Source organism: Myxocyprinus asiaticus, chromosome 30 (assembly GCF_019703515.2).
Source record: "Myxocyprinus asiaticus isolate MX2 ecotype Aquarium Trade chromosome 30, UBuf_Myxa_2, whole genome shotgun sequence".
NCBI lineage: Eukaryota > Metazoa > Chordata > Actinopteri > Cypriniformes > Catostomidae > Myxocyprinus > Myxocyprinus asiaticus.
The window spans coordinates 27665163-27688135 of record NC_059373.1 but is presented as its reverse complement, the minus strand read 5'-3'; the positions used below and the strand labels follow the sequence as shown (position 1 = coordinate 27688135).

Below are 22973 nucleotides of genomic sequence, written 5' to 3'. Positions count from 1 at the left end.
CTCACCCACATCTATCATATCACTTCTGAAGATATGGATTAAAACACTGGAGTCGCACGGATTACTTTTATGATGCCTTTATGTGCTTCTTGGAGCATCAAAATGTGGCACTCATTCACTTGCATTGTATGAACCTGCAGAGCTGAAATATTCTTCTAAAAATTATAATTTATATTCGGCAGAAGAAAGTCATACATATCTGGGATGGCATGAGGGTGAGTAAATTATGATAGAATTTCATTTTTTGGTGAACTATCCCTTTAAGGAATATATAGTGTTTGGTCAGGCTGATTAATTAGCCAATATTAGGCTATTTTTAGATTACTGATATAGAACAATAACTCTGCCTGCTTTCACGACTTATAGAAGTGGTCATTCCACCATTGTCTACCGACAGCCTTGTTGATGCATAATGCACATTTCATGCTTTTGAAATATTTGTGGTAAACTTTGAGTAAATAATATGAAAAAAACAAGTGTTCATGTAAATTCAACAATTTGTGTACATATTATTTGCTGTCATTACTGTAATTGTATTCATATAGGCTACCTATATTAAGACTCGGTCACATTTAACTTTGCATGGTGAATTTCCATGGTGAACATCACCTGATTTTATGGAATATCTCTATGCAAAGGTAATATAGCAGAGCTTTTATTTTGTCCATTGTGCACCAGATATTGCACCTGGAAAACCAGGAAATATCAGGGAATTTTAAAATTGTGTTTTCTAGGCCTGGAAAAGTCATGGAAATGAATAACATCTTACAAATGTAAGAACATTTCTAAATAATAAAAACTGTTTACTTTTGCTCTGAAATATTTCATCACCTAGTTGTCGCTCATTTGTAGAGGTTTAGTTGGTTCTTTTCAATAAATTGGTTCAAACGGTTCACAAATTGGCCTAAATGATTCATTTGCCAACCTGTCTGACTTAAAATGATTCATAAAATTCAATTGCCAGTTTTCAAGATCATGGAAATGTATTGGTTAAAATGTTAGGAACCTTGATATTACCCAAACTGGTCAACCACTAATATAAGTTTAGATATAAGATTTAGATTTAAATTATTAAACGGGCAAATGCAACCACAGATGACTGCTTTATTGAAACCAAATAAATAAAAACACTGAACGTTTTAGAGTTGCCTGAGACATATATAACCATATAATTAACTTGATTAGCGCAATGAACTCGTGATCTATGCTGTTTGTTTCTTTGTAAGGTTTCCCCCCTTCAACATCAGTAGAAAGGCTACCACAGAAGATTTTCGCAAAAAACAAAAACATCCTTTTGAGACAGAAACAACAGATATCAATAGACAGGGATTAATGCGCAACAGGTCCCAAATGAAATGAGAAAAGGGCAGGAAAGGTCACTATGAGTCTGCACATGACACGAGACTACATTTGCTATGGTCTGGATATTGCAAAATCAAGCAAAAACCTATGAATCCTTGTCCTGACTGCAGACAAGATTTGTAGTGTCAATACAATCAATATAGTAATAAAATATCCACCTTTAGCACCACTGCCTTGGGGGAAAAAAATTGCAGGAAGTTGTACTTTCCTTTTATTTAACAAATCAACATAGAAATATTGCATTGACTAAGTAAACATGATCATTCTTTAATCCATAAACTGATAGAAATACATTGTATGAGTAACCCTAGAATGATAAACTAAGGCAGGCGTCTGCAAGCCCAGAGTGCCTCAGAAAAACATGATCTACCAAAATTTACAAAATGACTATGGGCAAAACACAACTAAGTCAACCCATATAAGAATATGCATTTAAAATCCCCCCACATCCATTCTCATTCATCATTCATTAAAGCCTATTTACAGTGAGTGGTACTTGCCCGAGTGGACAGAGAATCAGGACGTTTTCCATCACTATAAATGGTTAAGTTCATGCAAGTGCTACACTGACATCAAACAAATTTGAAATGAAAGCGAACGCCACGCCTCCAGTTAAAAAGACTTTGAGAACAAAGAGCATACACTACCAAGTATAGATTAAGGCAACAGATTCCTGATACTGATACTTGTTTTAGTGTCATGGAATTAAAGCTGCTCTAATCATTGCTGATCTTTCCAGAACAAAATCAAATAAATCTACAACTGTACTCAGTCAAAACAAAAATGAACAAGATGTTCACATTGTGCAAGATAAAAAAAATAAAAAAAAGTAAATACATGTGGGATTTTTACAACCTTCAGCACAGTGCAATTACAAAGAGTTTTAGCATAGAAAAAAGCCCTTATAGTTCTATACATATGGCGTGGCTTTTTCTACTTTAGGTTGCGAGAAATAAAGCATTTGAATCAACTAAGAGTTGATAATAAGGGAAGAGTTGTAACTCCAAACATCTCCAAGATCCACGGACCCAATTATATGGGTAAAATATATAACCAGGATGGAAGAAAAGCTCTAAGAAAATAGGTTTAGCATTAGAAAATTCTCTGTAATATAACTGGTTCTCTTGTTTTTCACCACAGTATAAACCTCTTACTGCTCAAGCTAACATCACAGAAGCACTTCTGCGGAAATTGCTGACTTGCAGCGCCCCCTTGTGGCTTCTAACACTAAATGCAACACTTCCATAACTGCAGCACTTTTTAGTGCATCTAAGCAGTACATCAGTAAGTGTCACAGGAACAGTAATTGATGCAAAGTAAATGTCCTCAAAATTTCTCAAAATGAAATTCAACTGTTCAACTTCAGGATTATAAACATTTCAAAATTAGTTTAGTAGCCGTTGGAAAAAATTATCATGAATGTTTTGCCCCACTGAAAGTGTGTCTGATATCAAGGAGGATAAATACTCCTTAAAAAACCTCAGTGTAGCATAATAGTGCACATAAGTAGTGTTCCAGTCCATGGACTGTTTCACCTTTACTCACGGTTTGTTGCCATTTTGGATTTTTTTCTTTTTTTGAAAGCACAGTAAATTTATTCAGTATGAAATTCTGTACTGTGAAATTATTGCATAATCAATCTATTTGCATAAGCTATCCTGGACGATATTCAGGGTTCATGTCTCTCTCCTGGCCTTTTTCTTCTGAACTTGCTTCGGTGGTTCCCAGTTCTGATCAGATTTCTCTGTGGGAGCAAAAATTAAGGATTCTTTTCAGTATGATTATTTTTCAAACTGCGGATTCGTTTCTATGGTCATATATGTTTAGTTCCCACTAAACTTACTACTGTTAAAAGTTTACATTCATAAGAAATAGTCATAACTTCTGATTTACTCACTTTGTGAAGATGGTGGAGGGACCTTTGGCTTGGATACCTCCTCCTTTGGCACACAAGGAGAATTGGATTTGACGGTCACAATCTTCTCTGCAGGAGCAGAAGTCTCTTGGGTCACCTGAATAAAAGACACAACCATAATTGCATTCATAATTCAAGCACTGTTGGTACAATTGTGCAATTTCTGCGCCACTGTTTTCAAACAGGTTTTTCCTGTTTCTTTTCCCATCTCCCATTGGTTAGAGAATTTGGATCAAACTGATAGTCCAAATTCAAACCATTGTTTTTTACGCCAACATTGCTGTGTTGGGCTGGTCAGGATGCTCAAACAAACAAAGCAATGTTTTAATAGTACCACAGAGCCACAGGGTTTAACTTCTAGTTGTCTCTGCTTATAAAGCTGGGATAGGAAAAGTATGTTAACATAAAAATAATCACACACTTCCCCTTTAAGTCTGAGTATTTACTTTATGTTATTGAAAGTATGTATTCTTACCTCAGTGGCTGAACTTTCTTCATCTGGTCTCTTCTTTTTCTTTCTTCTCTTGGATTTAGCACTTCCAGCAGGATCTGCCTTGTCCTTGTCATCGTTTGATTCCTGAAACCAACACAAATACTTTTTAGTTAAATCCTCTCAGTCTTGTGTATTTAAGGAATGGTTAACCCATAAATTTAACAATTCTGATCATTTTCTCAACGTCATGCCATCCCGGATTTGTACGACTTTCTTTCTTCTGCAGAACACAATGAAGATTTTTTGAAGAATATTTCAGCTCTGTAGGTCCATACAATGCAAGTGAATGGTGACCAGAACTTTGAAGCTTCAAAAAGCACATAAAGGCACATAGAAGTAAATCCAAAAGCTTCCAGTGGTTAATTCTATATTTTCAGAAGTGATATGATAGGTGTGGGTGAGAAACAGATACATTTAAAAAAAAAAAATTTTTTTACAATAAATTCTCCTCCCTGCCCAATAAATGGAGATATGCACAAAGAACGCAAATTGCCAAAAACACAAGAAAGTGAAAGTGGAAATTTATAGAAAAAAGGACTTATAAATAATACCCACACAGATCATTTTGCTTCAGAAGATATGAATTTAACCACTGGAGTCGTATGGCTCACTTTTATGCTGCCTTTAAGTGCTTTTGGTGCTTCAAAAGTTCTGGTCACCATTCACTTGCATTGTATGGACCTACAGAGTTGAGATATTCTTCTAAAAAGCTTCATTTGTGTTCTGCAGAAGAAAAAAGTCACATCTGGGATGGCATAAGCGTGAGTAAATGTTGAAGAATACATATAAGAATATATTTTAGATTTAGATAAGAAAATTGTTTTTCCACACCCCAAGTGGCTTAGAAATTGACGTCTCTTTCAGAGCAGGGGCATCTACTTTGTGTTCCTCATAATTTCCCCATGTCTCAGTTGGAGCGTTCCAGTCTGAACTCGGGTCCACAGCAGCAAGACCATCTGAAATCATATGGAGAATGGAAGCGTTAATAGCATTCATAATGTTCTTCATGATATGTCTATTTATATCAAAATACCCAACAAGCAGGGGGGCCTGGGTATCTCAGCGAGTACTGACGCTGACTACCACCCCTGGAGTCGCGAGTTCGAATCCAGGGCGTGCTGAGTGACTCCAGCCAGGTCTCCTAAGCAACCAAATTGGCCCGGTTGCTAGGGAGGGTAGAGTCACATGGGGTAACCTCCTCATGGTCACTATAATGTGGTTCGCCTTCAGTGGGGCACGTGGTGAGTTGTGCGTGGATGCCACGGAGAATAGCATGAAGCCTCCACACGTGCTACGTCTCCGCGGTAATGTGCTCAACAAGCCACATGATAAGATGCGCGGACTGATGGTCTCAGATGCGGAGGCAACTGAGATTCGTCCTCTGCCACCCGGATTAAGGCGAGTCACTACGCCACCACGAGGACTTAGAGCGCATTGGGAATTGGGCATTCCAAATTAGGGAGAAAATAATAAAATAAAAAAAATTCTAAAAAAAAATAAATAAAATAAAATACACATCAAGCAAATTATGGGCCTTGTATGAAACATTTCAGGTTTTCAAGTTAGGATCTTACTGAAGCTGGACCACTCATTGTCAACGGCAGTGACCTTGTCCCTTTGCCCCATTTCAATTTTAGGTTGAGTCCCAGTCTCTCCACCTATAAAAATAACATACGAAAAGATGATGATTTATGTTTGTAGCATTTATGTTTGTTAAGATTTTTGTTTTGGACAAAATGCAATATAAATGCTACAAATACGTAATACCATTCTATAAATACTATAAAGTACATACATTTTTTAAAATGAGGAATTTCATATTGCGTGCTCTTCGCAAGAAGAACAGCTTATAGTGAAAATGAAAAGTTATAACCACCTGATGTGTTCAATCTAAGCATTGAATAGTTTATTGGGGTCAGATCTGGTTTAGCTCTACCATCCATACCAGTGCATGGCCCTGTAAAAAAAATTATGACTTGTTTATCCATGTCAACTGTTTTTACTAAGTTTACTTTGCAGTTTTATGTATGTTTTAACATTCCCTGTGAAATCCTTCCATGGGCGAAAAATAAATAAATAAATAAATAAATAAATATATATATATATATATATATATATATATATATATATATATATATATATATATATATATATATATATATATATTAGTTCAGATGAATATAGATGAACACACTGGGCACCCAAATTTTGGGCAATTACTAATTTACAACACAAGGTCTTGTGATAAATGTGTTTAAACATCTTACTGTGCAATGCATTTTTAAGCCACACCAGTGTAATATAAAATTCATGGATCTAAAAAAAGCAAATACTAGAAATGGTGAAATAACTCAGAAATCTTTAAATTTGGTCACGTGGCACCATGTGAGGGTCAGACATGTGAACGGCGAGCTCTGCGCACTCAGTTTTAATACTTTTTATCTCATAAACCGGTGAGATTCGATACACACTGATTCTAACTGTTCTAGGAAGATAGTATGTCAAAGAATTCAAAATCCTTCCCAAGCAACAAAATTGGCCAGGATGAGGGTAGAGTCACATGGGTTAACCTCCTCGTGGTCGCTGTAATGTGGTTCGCTCTCAGTGGGGCGCATGGCAAATTGTGCATGGATACCGTGGAGAATAACGTGAAGCCTCCACATGCACTATGTCTCCGCGGTAACGTGCACAACAAGCCACGTGATAAAATGCGTGGATTGACGGTCTCAAACGCAGAGGCAACTGAGATTCTTCCTCTGCCACCCGGATTGAGGAGGGTCACTATGCCACCGCGAGGACTTAGAGTGCATTGGGATAAAAAAAAGAAAATAAAAAAAAAAGAAAGAAAAGAATTCAAAATCCTCGGGCTCTAGAGACATTAAAAGACACTTACGTGCTCAAGCTGAAGCCCCTGAGCAGGCCGAAAACCCGGGACTCAATTTGGCCAGTGCGATGAAAGAGATTCAGCATCAACTGTCGAACATGTCGGTGCTGCTGACGAAGGTCGTTGCTGACTTGGAGGATCTTGCTGTAATATGTCGATCGATCATTGCCATGGAGACTAAATTCACTGAGTTGGTTACAAGAGTGTCGGATGTTGAGAAACGGATCGATTATCTGTAGTCATCGGAGAGGGAATTAGCTGCTAATCCGCAAGTGACCAAGACAGACTTGGAGTGCATCTGGGAAAAGTTGGAAGACCTTGAGAATCGTAACCGGTGAAACAACATCCGAATTGTTGGAATTCTTGAGTACGAAGAAGGCCGAGATATGGTGAAATTACTAGACGGGCTCTTCCCGAGTCTGCTCGACATAACATGCCATAAGCTGGAAATCGAGCGAGCTCACAGAGTTCTGGCTCAGAGATCCGTGGAGGGAGAAAGGCCCCGATCAATTCTGGCCAAATTTCTGAGATCATCCGATAACAATCTCGTGTTACGCAAAGCGAGGAGTAAAGGAAGACTTTCTTGGAAGATCCACAACATTTTCTTGTTCCCAGACTTTGTGAAATCAACAAGAGAGAAACGTGATCGATTCAAGGAATGCAAGAAACTCTTACATCAACGGAAGGTTGCTTTTGCACCGATGTTCCAGACCAAATTGAGAACAGATACTAAGGATGGCCGCAAAATATTTACATGCCCACAGCAAGCGATGTCCTTCATAAAGTCATTGGAATGAGTAGGTCATTGTGTGATACTCTCTATGCAGCCGAGTGGGCTTGACTCATTGAACAATCACTTGACTGTCCGAGGAAACTGAGCGCCTTCTTTGTTTCTTTTTGTGCTGGTTCCGCCTAGAGGCTGGAGTTTGTTTTGTGTAGCAGCACTCCTTCGGGACAGTTTGTGTATGAATCTGCACATTCTTTGTGCTTATGCCACCTATTGGTTGGAGTTTGTTCTGTGGAATATTTCTTGCAAAACATTGGAGTGATTAGGGCAGGGGTGTCAAACTCAGTTCCTGGAGGGCCGTAGCCCTGCAGAGTTTAGTTCCAGCCCTGCTCCAAAATGCCTCCTTGAATCTTCAAGCACTCCTGAAGACCTTGAGTAACTGCTTCAGGTGTGTTTAATTAGGGTTGGAGCTAAACTCTGCTGGACTGTGGCCCTCCAGGAACCGAGTTTGACACCCCTGGATTAGGGCATCTGTTGCACTCATGTAACAGCCGAGTGGGCCTGACTCACTGAACATTCACTTGACTGTCCAAGGAAACTGGGTGCCTTTTTTGTTTCTTTTTGTGCTGGTTCTGCCTAGTGGCTGGAGTTTGTTTTGTGGAGGAACACGCCTTCGGAACAGTTATGTGGATGAATCTACACGTTCTTTGCGGCAAAGTTGTCACGGGGCTCTCGTAGGCGTACATTGACTGTTTGAGTTAAGAAAGATGGACACCGGTTGGCGCTGTCATTCGCGGGGTTAATGCGCACGTTTTTCTTTTTTCTGTGTTTTTTATTCAGGAGGAAGTTCGGGGTTTGATTGTTGCTCTAATGTTGGAATCTGGTGTTTATAAATCTATTTTTTGTCAAAAATGACATAATTAACAATGTCAAAATGTTAATATGAGTGGACTGTCTCTCTCCACGTGGAATGTGAATGGGTTGGGGCACCCCATAAACGTAAGAAATATTATATTGTGTTTCTTCAAGAAATGCATCTTTCCCCGCAGGAAGCTGAAAAATTTGGGAAGATATGGGGTGGATGCGTTTTCTTTAGTGCTGGCTCAAGTAAGAACAGGGGAGTCATTACATTGATAAGTAAGCATCTACAATTCAAATATCTCAAACAGATTAATGATAAATTAGAAAGAGTCATTATTGTTTTAGCAGAAATTCAGGGGCAAAGGTTGATTTTGGCTAATATTTACACACCTAACGCTGATGTTCAGGGCTTTTTTATAGATCTTGAAGGGATGCTGCAAGCCACTAGCACCCCTCATGGTATAATATTGGGAGACTTTAATCTTTTGATGGACTCAGTCCTTGATCATAGTGAAGCAAAAGTGTGTAAGCCCCCTACAGCAACACTGACGCTTCACAGGAAGTGTAAAAATCTTGGTCTTACAGATATTTGGAGACGTCTGAACTCATCTGGTAGGGACTATAATTTTTTTCCATCAGTCCATAAGGTTTATTCTAGAATAGATTTTTTTTTTTTTTTTTTATATCCAAGTCCCTCATTTCATCTGTTGTTGATTGCTCAATTGGAAACATCTTCGTCTCAGATCACACCCTGGTGAGTTTAGAGGTGTTGCCACATACGGAGAAAAAGAAATCATAAAATCAGTGCTTTAATGTATCCCTTTTGCAAAACCCTGAATTCCGACAAACGTTAAAGGCTGAAATCAATGTTTATATGGAAACCAATCGGTCCACAGTATCCTCTGTGGGCGTGGCTTGGAAGGCACTTAAGGGAGTTCTTAGGGGTCAGATCATACAGTATGCCTCATTCACCAAGAACTCGTGGAACTGGAAGGGAATATTAAAGGTGCTGAAGCACTGAATGTCGTCTGATGGCCTCAGAGAACTGACCTGATTGAAAAACAGATATTATACTACTTTGTTGCGGAAGGTGGAGTTAGGCTATTCACGGCAAGACTTTGGCTATTCAGGGCAAGGCTTTGAGTCAGGGGACAAGGCAGGGAAACTTTTGGCTAGATATATAAAGCATTAGATCTCCCTAAACTGATGACTGAGCAAAAAAAGCTCTCGATTCTGAGATAAACTTGGAGGAGCTTGGCGAGGTAATTAAGGCCTTGCCTACAGGCAAGGCTCCGGGGCCAGATGGCTTTGCTGCTGAAGTTTTTAGATCTTATGCTACAGAACTGGCTCCACTTTTGTTAGAAGTTTATACGGAATCATTAAAGAATGGAAAGCTTCCACCAACCATGAAACAAGCCCGGGTCAGTCTGATTCTTAAAAAGGACAAAGATCCAAGCGAGTGTAAGAGTGTACCGTCCAGTTACACTGATCCAGCTAGATGTAAAAATAGTAAAAAATGTTGGCCAACCGATTAAGTAAAGTTATGACATCTCTTATACATATAGATCAGGTAGGGTTTATTCGGGGCCGTAGCTCTTCTGATAACATTAAGAGTTTTATCAATATCATGTGGTCAGTTGCGAATGATCAGACTCCGGTCGCAGCAATCTCACTTGACGCCGAAAAGGCATTCGATATGGTAGAATGGGATTATCTTTTTTGGAAATGTTTTATATTTATGTTTATATTTTATATATTTTAAATTTTTATAAGGTTTTGGAAATATACGCGTTCAGAAATAATTTTATTGGATGGATTAAGTTACTTTACAGACACCCAGTAGCGGCGGTACAAACCAATGGATTAATTTCAGATTATTTTACTCTGGATAGGGGTACCCGGCAGGGTTGCCCTCTTTCCCCCTTATTGTTCTGTCTTGCCCTGGAACCATTAGCAGCCGCGATAAGAAAGGAAGATTATTTTCCAGGAGTGGTGGCGGGAGGTATGGCGCATAATCTTTTGCTTTACGCAGATGACATTTTATTATTCGTCTCCGACCCCACTAGATCTATGCCTTGCCTCCACAGAATTATTCATTCCTTTTCTAAGTTCTCAGGATACAGAGTCAATTGGTCTAAATCCGAAGATTTGGCTCTGACAGCGTACTGCCCAGTAACGGCTTTTCAGCCAGGTGCCTTCCAGTGGCCCAAACAGGGCATTAATTATTTGGGCATCTTATTCCCAGCAAATTTGTGTGATTTAGTTAGAGTTAATTTTGACCCCTTAATAAAAAGGTTTTTGAGCGATGTGGGCAGGTGGGCTTCATTACATTTATATATGATTGTGAAGGTTAATGTTATTAAAATGAATTGTATTCCAAAATTCAACTACCTGCTACAGTCTCTCCCTGTAGATGTCCCCCTCTCTTATTTAAAGCAATTTGATAGTATAGCGAAGTCCTTCATTTGGAATGGTAAGCGTCCCAGATTACATTTCAATAAATCACATAGGCCGATTGACAATGGTGGGCTAGGTCTACCCAAGATTTTGTTTTATTATTATGCATTTGGTACATTTGTCTCATTTGTCACTTCCACTTGAGAGAGCCCCTCCCTGGTTTTGTATCGAACAGAAATTTCTTTCCCCTATTTTGCCATAGCAAAGCCTTTCTATTAAACTAACCGGAGAAGTTAAGTCACACCCCGTTATCTCGTATTTGTACACGGTATGGACAAAAGTGTCCAGAGTGTTTAATTTATTTAAATGTTGCCCGAGCATATGGCAGAACCCAAAATTACATATTAATAAGTCCCCTTTCTGCTGGTCAGAGTGGATTGTGAGGGAGGTTAATACGCTCGGTGACCTTTATGAGAGTGGAGTGTTGAGATCTTTTGAAAATATGGTTCAACATTTTAGGATTCCCAGATCTCAGTTCTTTAGGTATTTACAGCTGCGCCACCTGCTCTGTACTATATTTGGGAGTAGCATACACCCCCCTAAAGCGGCAGATACTCTGGAAGTGATGATTGCTGCTTTTGGAAAAGGTCATGAGGCATCAGTGTATTACTCCCTGTTAATTCAGAGTCTGGGGGACAGAGCTTCAACTTCTCTCAAGAGATTATGTTAGAAAGATTTAAACTTGGTACTGGAGTGCGGGCTAGGATTCTAAAAAACGTCAAGTCTGCATCTAGAGATGCAAGGGTGCGTCTGATGCAATTTAAGATTTTGCATTGATTCTATTGGACCCCCTCTAGATTGTATAGGCTTGGTCTTAAAGACACACCCACCTGCTGGCGATGCCAATCAGAAGACGGGGACACAACCCATGTTTTTTGGGGATGTGTTAAGATCCAAGAATTTTGGTTGAGGGTTCAGAGCTTCATGTGTGACGTAGTGGACACTCAATTTTCATTTTGCCCCAGACTGTGTATTTGGGTGATGGGGCGGTCCTGAATACGGGTGATGGATATATGGAGAGCTGAGTCCTGACCGGCGTGATGATTGGCAGGCGGGTAATCCTCAGGGGATGGAGGTTGACTGATGCAGCCTCATTTCGTGAGTGGTGCGTCGAGTGGGGTTTAGTGTTCGGGGGAAAAGTTGTGAATTCGTGTGATTTGATTTGGCATTTTCTGTTGTGTCTATTTGATTTGCTGCATCAAATCAACAACAACAAAAAAGCTTTAGATTTCATTGGGACACCAGTCTGAGTATTACATGTTGCAACAAACTAAAAAACTGTCAAAATAGCCTAACAGCTTAAAAAAACAATACACAGCAACCCTAATTTTTACAAGCATGACAAGGCAGGGTCATTAGCAACTCTAATCTATTACCCTCTGATTTTTGTGTCCAGGTGGAGTTATCACGGTTCTTTCTGCCAACAGACCACTTCTCGTTGTTTGAAGTGTTCATTTGGGATGGGGCCTTCACTGGCACTTCAGTCCACCCTCCTCCATTTACAGAGTTCACATCATTCCAGTTTGATGACACTACATAAAATGTGAAATATAAGTTCAAACACATGTGTTAAGGAAGGGGTGTCAATAGCCACATCAGCGATATGTCCAAAGCAGCAATTGAACATGTGGAACCAGCACCTTATTTAGCACCCATGCAATTACAAACATTATTACATGGCTTTCTGGAATACCCGAGTCTGCTTGGTCAATGGCGCTATCTAGCGGTCTGATATTTCTCAGTAACAACCGCACATCCACGCATCAGACCGCCCGTCCGGGTATTGTGAGCATCTATCCTGCTTCTCAGATCACTGCGTGATCTCTAAAAGTAAGCTAATAAAATAAACTCAAATCAATGTTTCATGTTCATTTATTTATTTGGCAATAGTCTTGTAATAAGATGCATAATGAGCAGTCAGACATTCATTAATTACAAAATAAACATCAACAGAACTTCGACGCAAACCAGTGATTGATTTCAGCTGTTTAGAGATTCATTTCTTCACGTATCATTTTGACGCAAATCAATACTTTATGCACATATATTTATTTATTTGGCAAGTAGCCGTGTAATATGCGGGATAATGTACAGTCAGCCGGCTGTTATCACAAAATAAACACAGACAGGGTGATCAGGACCCTGACACAAAGCATATTTTGTTCATTGAAGTTCACATTTAACAGGAAGCGTTGATCTTGAGCTATGGAGGCAAATGTAAAATGTGAAATTAACAGTAACACCTGTGAAAGAATTAAAACCTAATTTATATAGGGCTAATTTGAAATATTCTGACAGTGTGACTAAGTTGGCTCTCCTGTACAGATTCCTTTCATCATGCTCCTACTGATTAAAGTACAGTCTTCTTGGAATTTATGAAAGCAAATAAAACCAGTTACATTTTCCTACAATCAGAGCATTAAGAGAGAACAGATTCAAAACAGAAGGAAAACTGATAGCTTGGTCCATAATAATTACACAAAATTTACCATAGTTCATCCGTAGTATCCTGGAACATAACTAGTTTAATCACCGAGACATTTGGAGTTTTGCAAAAGACAATTCTGTGCTGCATGAAAACAAGTTTCGTGATCTGTGCTGCCCGGTCGACACCAGTTCGTGAATTAATGCATCTGCTTTGCGCTCACGCACCTCTTCCCATTCTGTTGTGCTAATAATTGATCCGGGATAATGTTCTGTGCTCTGAAGTTGAGATCAGTCCACGAGTAAATGTGCAGCTCTATCAATTGCGCCTTGCTGATAATTGGTGCAGATAGTGCCGTTTCGTTCCGCTTTTGGAGAGAGCAATATCCACACCAACAACAAAAGGTTAGGCTGTCAGGAGAAGGCTCATTAATATTTATAAGGAAAGTGCTAACTGACGTTCTGTTCACATGCTAACCTACGTTTCTGAAATTAGCTCACAGGCCACATGAAATGAGATGGCGGGATGGATTTGGCGTGCAGGCCATGAGTTTGACACCCATAGGCCTGTACAGAATTTGCATCTAGATAAAGCTCTGCTGATTTCCACAGCCTTTACATGTTCAATTGCTACATATTTTGGTTAATTTTGACCAAGCCTTCAGCTACTAATAGGGTTTAGTACGCTCAGCTTCATTAGACACATTTTACCATTAATAAAAGATAGTTCACCCAAAAATGGAAATTCGGTATCATTTACTCACCCTCATTCTGTTCCAAGCAACATGTGCAAAAACGTGGATGTTAGGCACACTGTTAGGGACTGACAGCCTCAGTCACTATTCATTTTCATTGTACGGAAAAAAGATACAAAGAAAGTAAATGGCAACTAAAGAAGAAAGTCCACGGAGGAAAGAAAGAGAGTAAATGGATAATAGACTTTTCATTTTTGGGTGAACTATCCCTTTAAATCCAGAAAAAAAGTGTTCAGATTCTGTGGGGGCCTAGTAAGTATATATAAATTGCAATTTTACCTGGGGGTACGATGGCGTCAGTTTTTCCCATCTTGGCACGTGATGATTCTACAAACAGTCAAGCAAAAAAAAAATAAATAATAATTAAAAAAAATTTATAAAAAAAAAAGAGGAGCTCTGATGACTAAAACTGCCTCATGTTTATCTCATTATCTTATTTTCTAAAACACTATCAACATAGTCCTTTGCAGAAGGACCCAAAAGGAATCAATAAAGGAAATGCAAGAAGACTTTACCTTTGTTCTTCTTGGTGCCTGCTGCTGCTGCTGCTGCTGCAACCACCGGTTGCTCCACCTTCTGGCTGGCACGATCACCAGCTTCAGGGCTCCCAGAGCTATCTCCAGGGCCCTTCTCTTTTTTGCGTTGCTGACGTTTCTCTCGATTACTGACCTTCGTTTCCCAAGCACCTGCTAAACACAGTCATAGTGAGAAAGCATTTTTTTCCTTCTTCTCTAACCATCTCATTTGAATTTTTCACTGTGTTAAGTACTACATGCTACAAAATCATCGATAAACAGATTGAAATATCTGATAATGACTCTTAATAGAATGTGTGCACACTGAACAAAGTTCAACATGCTGTTACCTCTGACTTAGATTATTTTGATCCAGATTCTTTGATTAGAGGTTTATGTATTGCATAAAACAAAAATAAAAAATGTCAGCACAGTTTCATGCCTTCATCAGGTTCCTTGCCATCGGTGAAGGAAACATCTTGGGTTGACTTCACCTCTGGTTTTGGTTTCTTCTTGTTTTTCTTGGCCTATAAAGGAGCCAAAAACACTAATTTACAACAAGTCAGACACAGAGTATCTTCCCCTCACACTTACTATAGTTATAAATTAGTTCACCTCTGCCACTTCATACAGTTATAACAATATTAGATATCTTACAGGAGTTGTTTGGTCTAGTAAAAACTGCACACAACACAAGAGAAAAGGCCTTGGGTCAAAGTACATACTTCCTCTCTAGATGCACCCTACACTTGCTGTATCTGCATTATCAGATAACAACCAGATACTGACACCAGAGGCCTGTACCATGAAGGTCGCTGAACAAACTCATAGTTTCAGGATTGGTTTCATGTTGACAAATTCAAACCAATCCAATCAGGGTTAATTGGTACCATGATGCAGCTCATCAACTTTCTCTGTCAACTCAGGCTTTGTTCCTGACTTTAAAATTAGATTACGAACTCGTGCACATGAATGAGTGACATTTGGTGTGCACAACCAATTGTGTGAGAGAACGTGTTCACTTCTCGTGAGAGACTCAGCGGAATTTACCTCTCTGCTGAATGCTGATGATTATGAAAATAAAAATTCAACATCATTTAAATTGTGCACAAGGCATTGTTTTAAATATATAAAAAAATTAAAATGCATTTACACCGCTCAAGAGTTCAGCGTGAAATCACGAAGACTTAAAACACATGATTTACACAGTACAAGGGATAACTGTAAAATTATGAAGCAATTAAAGCCATTTACACAACAAGAAGAAACAGCAGCTGCTACGAGAGCTCAAGAGGACTGATGCAAACAAATTCTTAATGTGATAATAAAAATATATAAAACAGCTTGGATATCAATGCGCAGGGTTAGGGAGTAACGAAATTCAAGTAACTGGAATACGTATTTAAAATATAAAATATAAGTAACTGTATTCCACTACAGTTACAATTTAAATCATTGGTAATTAGAATACAGTTACATTCAAAAAGTATTTTGATTACTGAAGAGATTACTTTGCATTTTATTGTCATTTGTTTCATTTAATATTTAGTCCTTTCAGATGGAAAACATTTATACATATAAATGATGTGATCCAAAGTGCATTTGAACAGCGGTGAAACACTTTCTTATGATGTGTTACATTCATACGAGCAGACAGAGAAGTAAGTTTGAAGTAAGTTTGGAGCAGAAGAAATAGAAATAAACCTTGTGTAAATTGTCAGCATTACGCTAAGCTAAAATGCTATTTCTAGCCATTTTACATGCACGTTACCAGGCACGACTCATATTTGTTTATCAAGAAAATTCATGTTGGATCATAATGTCCATAAGACCTTTGATATTAGGGCAAAAATCGTATTCTTGATAATAATTTTTGTATTGTTTTCCTGTAAAAATATCTAAAAATCCTTAAAACAAGATCAGTTTGATTTATCTTGTTTTAGAAACAACACTGCATAAGATATTTAGGTTTTTCAGAGAATGTATTTTTAACGTGTATTTTGTCTTACTGTACTGGCAGAGTTTTTATAGTCAAAACAAGTGAAAAAATCTACCAGTGCTGAAGAAGTAATCCAAAATATTTAGAATACATAATTATAATAATTAATAATTTAATAATAATAATAATAATTAATAATTTTAATAATAATAATTATATAATACGTTAATAATAGAATACATTACTGACCTTGAGTAATCTAACGGAATATGTTACAAATTACATTTCACAGCATGTATTCTGTAATCTGTAGTGGAATACATTTCAAAAGTAACCCTCCCAACCCTGTCAATGCGTAAGTGAATTCATGTAGGCCCACAACGAGAACACACAGGCGTATCATTTTAAAAGCTTACATTTATTTAAAATATAAAAGCTTTTATATTTATTTGAATTGAAAACTATATATCATTCAAAACTATTACAAATAAATAGGCTATTATTGTTTACAAAACGAACAGAGACTATAAAGATGAATATTCTCCCCAAGTTTATTTTCCTTTTTCAAAATCTACCAGTTAGTACATCAAAAAGTGTTTTAGACAATGGAATAAACTACTTTGTAAATATATATATGGGATAATAAGAAATCTAGAATTAGTCTTAAAATTCTTAAGTTGTCAAAAAGTCTTGGAGGACTAGAATTCCCAAATGTAATAAATCATTGTAAAGCTGCCCAAATTCAACCTATATTGATTTGGATGAACGAAGAATATAAAGTGAAATGGAGGAAGATGGAAATGTATCAAATGGGGGAACCTATTAGTATTTCCCTGTTAAAGCAACAAATTTAAATTAATAGATAATATTTGTATTAATAGTGCTTTTAGAGTTTGGCTAGAAAAAAAGGAAAGTAGTAAAATTAAGAAAGATATAGTTAATTTACAAGAAATTGCTAAAGATCCTGATTTCATGCCAATAGATTAGATAATACATTTAAGTTTTGGGCAGATAGAGGTCTGAAAAGATATCACCAACTGTTCACTGATAAAGGAATGGATACCTTTTCAAACCTAGCAAAAACATATGAGCGTCCAAATTCACAATTTTTTTAAATTATTTACAGGTAAGAAGATATTTATTAATAGAAGGTAATGTAAAAGAAATAAAAAAGGAAAAGCATCCATTAATAAATTATATAATTGATACATACAGCTAATCCAATAAAAATGTTAGGAATTTTAAAGAGTGCACTTGAAAGAGATATACAGGACACTCTGAATCAAATTATATGCATGTTGGAGGATGAATTAAAAATAAAAATTTGTCAGTAAGAAATATCATATAATACATTCCATATAACTCAATCCAGTGTTTGGAGGGAATCTGCTTGGAAGATATAAATGAGATTTTTTACAACACCTACTATTCAAAGTAAATACAATAACATGGTAAAAGGGGATTGTTGGAGAAATTGTGGAGAAAAAAAAAAGGCTCATTACAGTCAAATTCTATATGAGTGCTCTAAATTGACAAATTATTGGAAGTGATTAGACTAATATTTAATATTTAATTTAATATTTAACTGCACAATAGAAATACATCCAAAAAACCTTATTTTGGGTAAAATGCCATTGTCCTTAAGAAATAAAACTGAACTAAATATATTTTGGGTAATCAGAATAGCAGCTTTGAAACGGATTACAAAAAACTGGCTTAAACCACCAGAACCCCCATAATCTCAAAGATGGTGAGAAACGATTTAGGAAATATACCAAATGGAGAAAGTAACAATTAAAATTAAGAATAAAAGTCTGGAATGTGAACATAAATGGGATTTTCTTGAAAATATTATAAATTAATTTAGATAGTTTCCTTCAGATTCTTGATTTTTGAACAAAATTAGTTCATATATGAGGTATGATGTCCTATCTCATTTAATATTTAACAATAAAGGAGGTGATGCCTTAACTTTCCACTTTATTTGAAATAAAATATAACATGTAAATAAATGAATTACACGTTATTTATAGAAAATATTGGTATGCAATAAGATATATTTGTTCTTTTTTTTATTTTTTATAAAAGACGTATTTTGTGTACTGCTTATATTGCTTATATTATTATAACTTCAAGTTAAGATAGCCTAATATAGTATGTTTATATTTTCAAAGTTATTTTTTGCTATAGCTAAAGAGGGTAAATGAAAAGCAATTAAATTTTAAATAAAATACAACATTCTATCTGTTGGAAATCTACATTTAGATTCTCAAATATATAATTTATCATGAAGAGTCGATTTTGTGGATTTCTCAGATTTTATTTGTAAAGTGTGCTTTAAGAGACACAGGAGATTGACTTGATAGTGTCAGAAATGTCATTTTACTCACAGCTGATTGGTTCAGCATCTGTAATCCAGAACGAAACCTGTTACGGAGCAGGTTAGCCATGTAGCGTAAATTACTACGGGGATGAACACCGCTAAAAGCTGACCAACTTTCATGGTACCTAAAACCTGGAGTTGAGGCAAACTAATCTAAAACTTACCTGCAGGCACCAAAACCAGCTTCATGGTACAGGCCACCAACCTCTCTTAATCACTGTTTACAGACTGAATCAAGGCTGATACAAACTACCAGGTAGACCTTTATAACATTACTAGGCAAAACAATTTGGTAAAACAATTCTTCTTATTTCAAATTGTTGTTTAGAAGTACTAAGACTTAGTAAGTAGTATTTTTTTTTCATTTCCAAAGTGCAGCATTCACTTTTCTGAATCTAAAACTAAAAAACTGACTATTATTTGTTTTTATCACCATGCACACTTCTATGGCTATTTTGATGGCAAAATCCAGGTAAAAGGTGCAGCAAGTGATTTTTTCATGGAAAAGTATGCATAAAATGTTCCTAGTCCCTTAAAGATATTAATGAAATAAGTGTCCTGAGATATCCGGTCTCTGTGACAGCTGTAGACTTTGTAAACAGCAAACAAAAATGTGTCCGCAGATTGCGGACATTGACGCTTTTCACCTGTCAATCATTTTGCTCGTTCTCAGTGTTGTATTTGAAGTGGATCATTGAGGCTGTGATTCATAATGTTTGTCAGTTGAGGGCGCTATTGTGCCACTGTTGAATTTGACAGACACAGGAACAAACAATGCTGCTCTTTTGCTCGGTTTTGGTCTCAAAATAATCTTTGGAGGGCGGGGTTTTGGAATGAGGGGGCGTGGCTAATTCAACAGCTCAGTCACGTGAAAACTTCAGAATGCTAAAATCACTTACAGCACCTTTAAGATCCATTTTTTAATCAAAACTTTCAAAACGATTCTAAAAAACCATGTCAAGAGTGTCAGCAGACTAAAAACAGAATTAAAAAAAATTCTCAGTGGACTAGAAATACCAGTAGAAATCTGGCATTTGGCACATATTTAAATAACTGAAGAAATGCAATGATGTCTTTAGCAAAAAGCTCAAAAATGCCCTTTCAGAACAGCATACCACCCTTACAAAATTTCACTGTGGTAACCATTGTTTCCACCATAGTCACTTATGTTACCACAGTTACTGTTTTTAGTTTACAATAAAAAAGTAAAAGGGAAGTAGACATGTCAAGAAGTGACAGCAGAGTAGAGCACTATGGCATGCTATAATTCAACCAACACTACTTTAAACAACATTTTTTATTATTCGTGCATACTAATTAAACATGTATTAAACAGTTTTTTGCAGACTCCCATTCATGAGAAACTACCGGTACATGGAATATTTGAACTTTAGAAAATTCACAACTAGCCAGTAACTTGGAATTAGCCACCCCCATCAATAAAAAAAACTGATCATATTATAAAGACTCCAAAAAGCCTCTTACACTATTTGATGTACATCCCATTTTAATTTATTATGGTTTTATAGAAGTCACATCTGCACTGACTTTTATTTTTGGCTGACATTTTTGCAAGGCGCACAGAATACCGGGGGTATCGTGTATTACAAACTAACTACTTTTTCTCCCAATCAACACTTAAAAATATGGAGTGACTATTTGTATTAGGTGTAAATAGCACCTGCAATACAGTGCAGGCAACCTGGGTTCGAATCCTCTTTTTGTCCCGTTTCCTGTCTCCACTCTTAATATATCCTTTAATACTACTTATAATAATACATAAAAATGAGTTACAGTTGATTTCATTGCAGTGATCTGACCATAATCCGGGTAAAATTAACCATGGTTTTACAATAACCATGTTTTTTTTTTTTTTTGGCAGAAGCCATAGTTTTATTGCAGTAAACCATGGTGTTACTACAGTAATATGGTGTTAATATAGTAACCATGTGTAGTAACCAACAAGTTGTGGTTACTATGATTTTATTTAAAAATACCATGATGAAGCTATGGTTACTGAAGTAAAACCGTGGTTAATTTTTGTAAGTTAAGGTTAGGTTTAAGGGTGGGTGTAGGGTGCCTGTGGGACTCTAAACACAATAAACACGCTGTAGTGATGTCACTATACTGTATGTTAGGATTTAAGTAGGGGTGCAAACAGCATCAAACGCTAAGATGCTTTTTGTTGCCATCACTTTACACAGTGTAAATAGCATCTATCCCTCATCCTTAAAATATAATAACAAATACACTTCCTGCAAAGCACAAGTATGAATATTTGGATCATCAACCTTTGGATCAGCAGGTGGTGGCTGAACTGGTGCTGGTGTGGGTGCAGGTGCAGCTTTTTTTTTCTTCTCTTCAGGGACTTGGGTTTCCTCCTGAGGTTCAGCCACTGTCTGTCCATTCGCCTGGGCCTTCTGCTGCAGGCACATAATAATTAACAATCAAACTGCACATTTCCTTCCCCCTACAACAGCCAATGTTTCTTACTTTCAAACTTCCCCCAGGCCACGAATACGGTTATTTCTTGAGATCTTAAACACGCAAATCATATTCAATCGTACTCAAGCGGTGGCGCTTAGTGAAAACGAAACTTATGAGCTAGCCAACGGTCTGCTAAGCTGCTACGTGGCTCTCTGTCGCCTCAATGTCCGTCTTATCAGAGTACTTATAATAAAACCACAAAGTCTGATTTGCTAATATAGGCCTACAGCAAGTGAGAACAGTCAACAGAGTAGAATTAAATGGTTTTAATATCGAGTAACTGTTAGCAAAAGCCTTCTGTCTGAGCAGCTGTTACTCAACAGCTTTGACAGGTTAGCAATTAGCTAATAGTTAGCTACTCTTTTTTTTTTTTTATTATTTCCTACAAAACAACAATTACAACAATGCACTTAAAAATAATAAACACAAGTCCCTAAAACAGAGCACACATGCAACAAGAAATGAAATAATACTCATGATAAAAAATACTAATAAAAATATACATTATGAAGCAGAATTCTTGCTCGTTTTCTAGCATTTGTTATTTTTCTTTACATATTTTGTCGATTTACAATAAACCTAGAAGTATTTTTGAAATACAGATAATAGCTAATGGTTTTCTTTGTTTTTAAGTCATTTAGTTAGCCAGCTACTCATGCTAGTCTCCGTTAGTCTGTCAAACTCAAGCCAGTGGGAGATGATTTATTTTACAAGACACTGGCTATGACCGCAAACCTACTGAACTGCATACATTTTTGGGTATCATGTGCGCGTTCCGAACCTTCGATAATGTCCCATAATGATGTCAAAAAAGCTGTCTGGACAGACAGGTTACTAGGTTTTGAGCCTGGGTCATTCAGATCTGGAGATCAGAATAACAGGCAGCTTACCTTGTCAGCGGTTTTCTTTTTGTTCTTCTTCCTCGGCTCGCTTGGTTCGGTCTTCACAGTCTTGGGTGGCAGGGCGGCTTTGACCTGGCTGTCGGTTGTGGTGCTGGGAGTCACGGTAGCAGCGACGGGGGCCGCTCGGCGCTTCCTTCGACCACAGGCCGCGAACAGCACCAGTAGTGCCACAACGCTCAGCGCTGCGCTCAGAATCACCCACGACGGAAACTCTTTCGGCCGGATGCCCAGCTCTACCCCCAGCTCGGCCCGGAGGAAGTCCAGACCGGAGGACATCAGCCCGCGGAGACGGTCGGACACGTATTCGGCTCGTTGGGTGGCTAAAGTTCGCCAGTCCTGGTCCATTTTCAATAAGCGTACACGAACCGCACGCAGAGACGGATAGTGAGCTGCTGCTGCTGGCAGCGGGAGACAGTGGCCGGGGAGGAGGGAGTGGCTTTGATATTTCTCGCCTTCTTACATGGTGGTGTCTCAAAACCATGCAAGCTGACTAGCTAGACAACACTGTTGGGTATCATAGAAGCGAACAACATTTTGGGGCATCATAGGTTCATAATGCCTAAAAATTCTCCAATCACTTATTATGTCCACGAGTGCTGTCTAGGAAGGCAACTCACTAGGTTTTTAGCCACAGCCAATGCCAACTCACTGAAATGACTCGATAATGCTTTCAGTTCAATGCATCAAGCTGAATAATTACTGCTGGCTTGAATGTAAGTAACGTATGAATTATTTCTTAACAGTTAGAGGAGAGCCACGTTGTGCTGTTTGTAAGTTACTCTTACACCTCAGAGTGACACAAGCTGCTATTATTACATTGATATGACACTTCAAAACTTTGCACAAAAAAAAAAAAAAAAACAAAAAAA

The 22973-nt window shown here is 37.6% G+C and overlaps 1 protein-coding gene across 5 annotated transcripts; it reads right to left on the bottom strand.

Moving 5' to 3' along the window:
• Positions 1–1560: 1560 nt before the first annotated feature.
• Positions 1561–22874, bottom strand: mtdha (metadherin a). Of its 5 annotated transcripts, none has more exons than XM_051663628.1 (12): positions 22093–22874; positions 21007–21135; positions 14836–14920; positions 14394–14567; positions 14158–14205; positions 12076–12231; positions 5647–5727; positions 5345–5428; positions 4602–4726; positions 3753–3854; positions 3260–3374; positions 1561–3106 (listed from the first exon to the last, which is right to left on the bottom strand). In XM_051663628.1, exons 1-12 carry the CDS (start codon positions 22447–22449, stop codon positions 3039–3041), a joined length of 1524 nt encoding a protein of 507 aa, XP_051519588.1. In that variant the 5' UTR covers positions 22450–22874; the 3' UTR covers positions 1561–3038. The 5 variants fall into 5 exon arrangements, with proteins under 5 accessions (XP_051519588.1, XP_051519591.1, XP_051519586.1 ...); XM_051663631.1 differs by having other exon boundaries at positions 14394–14564; XM_051663626.1 differs by having other exon boundaries at positions 21007–21138; positions 22093–22872.
• Positions 22875–22973: the final 99 nt, after the last annotated feature.